The sequence below is a fragment of the Echinops telfairi genome, unplaced genomic scaffold (assembly GCF_000313985.2).
Source record: "Echinops telfairi isolate 266 unplaced genomic scaffold, ASM31398v2 ScPeMD7_56;HRSCAF=191, whole genome shotgun sequence".
In the NCBI taxonomy this organism is placed as follows: Eukaryota; Metazoa; Chordata; class Mammalia; order Afrosoricida; family Tenrecidae; genus Echinops; species Echinops telfairi.
The window spans coordinates 27,672-33,325 of NW_022103954.1; the positions used below are offsets into that span (position 1 = coordinate 27,672).

Genomic DNA, 5,654 nt, shown 5'->3' on the forward strand with positions numbered 1-5,654 from the left:
AAAAAAAAAAAAGGTGGCTTAGATTGCATGACTTGGCCCGCCAGTGCCAAGCTGCTTTCAAAATCTCCTCCATAGCAGTGTGACAGGTGACATACTTTAAGGTCTTCACAGCCCTAATTTTCATTCCTTTATGAACCTCAAAACCCAAATGCAGTGCTGTCAAGACAATTCTAACTCACTGTGACCCTGAACACGGCATGAACCTGCTCCATAGAAGAAACACTAGCAGGTAAGTAAAGCAAACAGTAAGGATCACAGGACTGATGTATCAAGTAAATATCACAACAGGCACTAGATATGATGCCAAATGCAAACGGAGACTTTCACGTCCAGTATGTGAAGAACGAGGCAGTCGCCATTCCGGTCTCCAAGAAAAAAGTTTACCATATTGAAATCAGAGGATGCTGGTCACAGGGCAGGCCTGCCACTGTTGTACACAGAATAAAACCAAAAAACTCACTGTGATTTGAGTCCATTCTGATTCGTGCAGACCTGATGGGACACGATAGCATGATGCTCTTTACGGGAGTACACATCAATGTCTACTGAGCAAGGTGGGTGGGTTCCGAAGGCTGACCTTGGGGTTGGCAGTTCATACCACCACGGGCACAGATGGTCAGTAGGGTTTGGAGTCAACTGGATGGCATCTAAGAACAACAAAGGTATTCTCTGCAATGGCCCCAAATAATTAGGGCACGGAGTGACAGGAAAACATCTGTCCTCAAAACGGGGGGACACAGGCTATACCTTAACGTCTGCTCTGAAATCATGCGACCCCCCCACTTAGAATCCAGTCTTTCGTCCTGTGGCCTCTGTAGTCTAAGTCATTGAATTCAGTGAAAACACCGAGTTGAAGGTGGGAGTGTGCCTGGTATTCTTAAGGGCAGTCAAACCCTTGCTCAAAGCTTGAGCAAATACATTTTAATAAGGACAAGAGGGGTCAGAAAGGTGTGTGATTAAGACGTAAAGAGACAATACTATCAACACAGACTATTGTCAATAGTCGCATGCTCCAAAGCAACCGTCCTCGACCAATAGACCATTGTTTCCAATCGTCCCAATTCTTGTTGTATTTCACAAGATTCCAAAAAAGTGTATCTAATTACATTTAGCCACAAATAACCAAGAAATTGTGAAGAAGAAGGCCTGCACTTGTCCTCACATAACTCATAACTCCCTGACAACGCATCTAGCCCAACTCATAGCAAGCTATCAGACAGCGGAACACCTGCCCTATCGGGTTCCCAGGACTGTACATCTTTCCAGGAGCAGGCAGGCGCATCATTCTGCTGCACATTTTTGGTGTGTCCAAACAGCACACTTAGCAGTCAGCAGCCCAATGTCTAACCCACTATGACACCAAGCGCCTTTGTTCACGTACACCACACCTCCAACTGTACTCACACACACGTAGCTTATATCTGGAGCTTTACTATATTCAACAATAAAGTGTCACTATCGGAGCACACGAAAGAGGAAGACAAAAAGATAAGGCAGCCCTGGGAAAGGCCCACCCAGTTGGGAGGGAAGTTGACTCAGGACACAGACAGCAAAGCAGGGCACTGGCAGGGAGCACTCTCCCTTTAAGGTGTGGGTCCCTAAGTGGACTCCCTGAATAGTGTGAAAAATGGAGCGCTCAGCTATCATAAAAAAAGGATGGAGGCTGAGTCTGGAGGGGAAATACAAGTGCCCAGAAAAGACCAACGTCTGAAAATCCTATGGTTTGCAGTTTTACTTTAAACACTCAGGGTCAACAAATGGGATCCAGTGCAGGGTTATGATTCAATGTCTAGAAAGCTCAAAAATTGCAAATTAAACTGCAAAGAGCTTATGGATCAAGAGTTGCCATGAATTGTAAACAGATCAGTGATGGGCAGTGTTGAGTTTTCAGGGTTACAAAGAGGACTGCGAACTGTAACGTCAGCAATTTGAAACCACAGCCATTCTGAGGGAAAGCGATGGGATTTCCTACCCATAAAGAGTTAGTCTCGGAAATGCGCAGGGGTAGTCTAACACTGTCCTATAGGACTGCTGAGTTGGAACTAACTCAATGACAAGCCAATTTTTATGTCCTGTTACAAAAAGTCCAGGCAAATATGTTCTTTAAATAGTTCAAATGCTAAGCTACCTTCTGTGTGGGAGAGGAAATAATAGTACTACTTGAATCCTCACTTACATTCATTCAAACAGGTGTTTTTCTGTATTTGAGAAACTGATGTGTAATAAATTGAAAATGTCTCACTATAAACACCAACTGCTCCAGAAATGCTCTACAAATAGGAACTGTAAACCCCCAAAATTTAACACATCATCTCAATTGATGAGCCCACCCAGCAGAGAAGACCACATTTACCACAGTTCCCATTCCACACGGTGGAGAGCAGTGGAAAAGTACAGGGATTTGACACCAGCTCCAGCAGAGATGGGCAGCTGGACTAATACTTACACGGGAAAACAGGCCTCTCCCACATGGGAAAGCCAATAGGAAATAACATCCTCCAAGTCAGATAGATCTGGAGAGGCCCCACATGACCCGGCGGGACTCACTGTCCCAGGTGCCTCATTCATTGAAGACTTCACAGGAGGACCAAGCTGAGTCAAGACCCCATTGACAGTCAGCACCTGCTGCTACTCTCTTCCATTTTATACATCACACAGGGGGAGAGGTGGGGACTATTGTTTTAGAACTGTGCTACAGAAACGGCTCCAGTGTCAAGGTAGGGGTGCTGGGGGAGGGCAAGAAATTATTTGCAGAAATGGGACAAGGATGGCTCTGGAGGACTTGGGGCTCAGGTTCCCCCAAAAGGGTAACTACATGTTTAGACTCTGCTCACGCATTTCTGTCACTGTACAGAGAGCCAAGAGCCAGGAGGAGGATGGTGACTCCTTATGACAATGGCTCTAAGGGTCACATGAGAGCCACACAAAGAGGGAACCCAAGACTTACAAGACTTGTAAAACCACCTACGCCCACAGGAAAGTCCCAGACATGGTAGAGCTGAGTCCTAGGATGCCTTATAGCGCTCAGACTCTGGCTTGCTCTGCCACTTGTTCACCTTACGGAGGAACTCCAGGGCCAACAGTAATAGGCGCATACTATTTCTAAGCAGGCTCTACGCTTAGTTCTCATAGCCCTGTTCTCTATAGCACTCACCATCCCAACTCCAGCTTCTAGAATCGTGCTGACTGTGCTGAGCCCCAGAACTCACGTCGCAGTGCTGGGAGGGGAAGCAGAGCCACTCGGCGGTTTGGGCACAGATGGATGCTGCCTGGTCCACAGTCAGAATGGCGAAAAGGCAGACTGGGGCTGCCGGGGGTGAGCAAGACAGTCGTCGTTGGTCTCCAGGTGCCTAGAACAACCCAGGTCTCCGTTCACACACCTGGGACCTGAAATGGAAGGAGACAGTTGAGTAAGGAAGGAGTGCCAGGATCTTGGCCTTTGACTCTTGCCCTGGCTAAAGCTTCCTCCCAGGCACAAGGTCAGGTTCCATTCTGAGGGTGTCTGCATGTAAAGCAGATGCTGTTCCAGCACGCCAGATCACAGGCTTCCATTGTTCATGTAGCTCTATGGGCCCCTTCCTTTGGCAACAACGGGACAGTCTGGGGTGTTTCCATGGCCAAGAACACGAGGAGCACCTAGGCCTGCCCAGGAGAGAAAACGTGAACCTCCTGATCCGGAGAGAGCTGTGACATCAGAGGAATGGAAGAGGTGCAGTAGCAGAACCAGAAGCAGGTGCAAGTACATGAAACAGAGGGGTGGGCTCCCACAAGAAGTAAAGTAAAGCTGCGTCCATTTGGCAGGAGGCTACCATGGGGGCTGGGGGGTGGTGGGGAGTATCTAGGTCCATGATCGCAGGAGCGGGTTTGGTGACCCATGGGGGCTGGAAGTGAATGCCTTTGCACTGAGGCTGAACGCAAAGGGCACATCCTTTGGCCATTTATTAGCAGTCAGTCACCATTCTCCCCCACCCCCCACCCCCCAAAGAACCCTGTAACACACCTGGATGAAAGAACTTTATGTTGCACATATCTCACCTGCATTGCATCTGATGACTTCATAAATAAACACTGAATATAATCATTGCATTGTTATGAACTCACTGGTGTGACAGAAAGTACAACATCGAGCGTTGGATAGCCAAAGTAGCAGCAACAAGAGGCTAGGGCATAACAGCAATGGAAAGGAAGGCGCATGACAGGGCAGTCTTTCTTGCTGGTGGAGAGGGGGCAGCTGTGTAGAGAGGATAATTGTGATGGACTAGAACCGACATCAAGTGTAAGAGAGTCAACGTATGACCCTCGAGCAGGTCCCATCTACATTTAGAGACCAGCTCAAGAGCCGGTTTGAAGCACTGAACAGCACTGACCAAAGAACGGAGGCATTATAGCAAGGACATCGTACATGAAGGAAGCTGTCAGTCATAAGACAGGAAAGAAAGAAAAGGAGCACAGTGGGTGTCGGAAGAGACATTACAACGGAATGTGCAAAGTCCCGGAATAAGAAAACCCAGAGGGACGAGCACCCTCAGTAAATCTCAAGCTGAAAGGAAAAACAAGGCAAGGCTCAAGTTGGAATCGTGAAGGAAGAAAACAAGTCATCAAACCAACAGACAGGGTCATTCAATGTTTTCTAGAGGGAGCAGAAGATGAAGAACAGAGTGCAAGGGACATGCTCACGTTGTACTTCTGGGCTGAGGAACTGCATCTCACCTAAGTCCTGGTGGTGGCTCCTCAGTGGCACAGTGAAGGGCTTGATGACCAAGCCCAAAGGAGGCCAGTTTACAGCCACCTCAAGGGTCTCTGAAAAGACACCACCTGCAAGTCCCTAAGGGACAGTTCTCCTCTGCACCACTAAGGGTCACCATGAAATGACAAAGAGAACTCTGGCCTTTGTCCTGACTCCTGGAGGGTCACCAACCTGGTAAGAGGGCTGACCGCCTTTGGGACTGAGACTGGGCTCCTTGGTCTACATCTGATAGCTCCTACTACAGTTTACACACCGTGAAATCTGCTCAGGCCAGAAAGACAAACCACATGATCAGCGCTGGAGCTTGGGTTTCTAGATTCTCTAACAGGCAAATAGTTACAGGTTACTGAGCTCGGGCTGCAGAAGGAACCACACAGGCAGTTAGAGGGGGGCAGCTGGTGAAAGCATGGGATTAGGTGGGGGTTTCTACAGTTATAAAGATACGCTTAAACATCTGACATCAGAAATAAGGACATGACAATGTAGAGAGCACACAGTCCAGGGCTACAGGCACAGCTCTCAGGAGTGGGGCGACAGGGAGAATCAGAATGAGCTCCAACAGATCTGGGCTAGGCCTTTCATAGGAACGGGGGGGAGTATATTTTCTGTCATATTCTTCCAAAAAGGAGAAAGTAAGAAACAAAGAAACTCACTGCCATCCAGTTGGTGCCGACTCAGAGCAACCCCACGGGAAAAGGTAGAACTATCCAACGAGCCAGTCAGGGTGCAGGGTAGCAACGAGGAAGCACACAACTTTCCTCTAGTTCTTTAATGCATCCTCCCCCCTCCGACTATCATGATCCCCGTTCTACCTGACAAATCTGACTAGACCAGAGGATGGACACTGGTACAGATAGGAACGGGAAGCACAGGGAATCCAGGGCAGATGATCCCTTCAGGACCAGTG

The 5,654-nt window shown here is 48.2% G+C and overlaps 1 protein-coding gene across 7 annotated transcripts in view; it reads right to left on the minus strand.

The window, feature by feature from the left end:
- LOC123521755 (zinc finger protein 883-like) overlaps nt 1-5,654 on the minus strand; it is a 56,201-nt gene that overhangs the window by 11,796 nt on the left and 38,751 nt on the right. For 5 of the 7 annotated variants that reach the window (XM_045290805.1, XM_045290804.1, XM_045290803.1 and 2 more), the window contains one exon: nt 3,155-3,387. The exons of 1 other annotated variant lie outside the window; for it this stretch is intronic. In XM_045290805.1, the coding sequence (XP_045146740.1) occupies nt 3,155-3,157 (3 nt within the window). In that variant the 5' untranslated portion in view covers nt 3,158-3,387. Of the gene's footprint in view, nt 1-3,154; nt 3,910-5,654 lie in introns of those variants that run through there. One more of the 7 variants, XM_045290806.1, reaches the window with a different exon arrangement.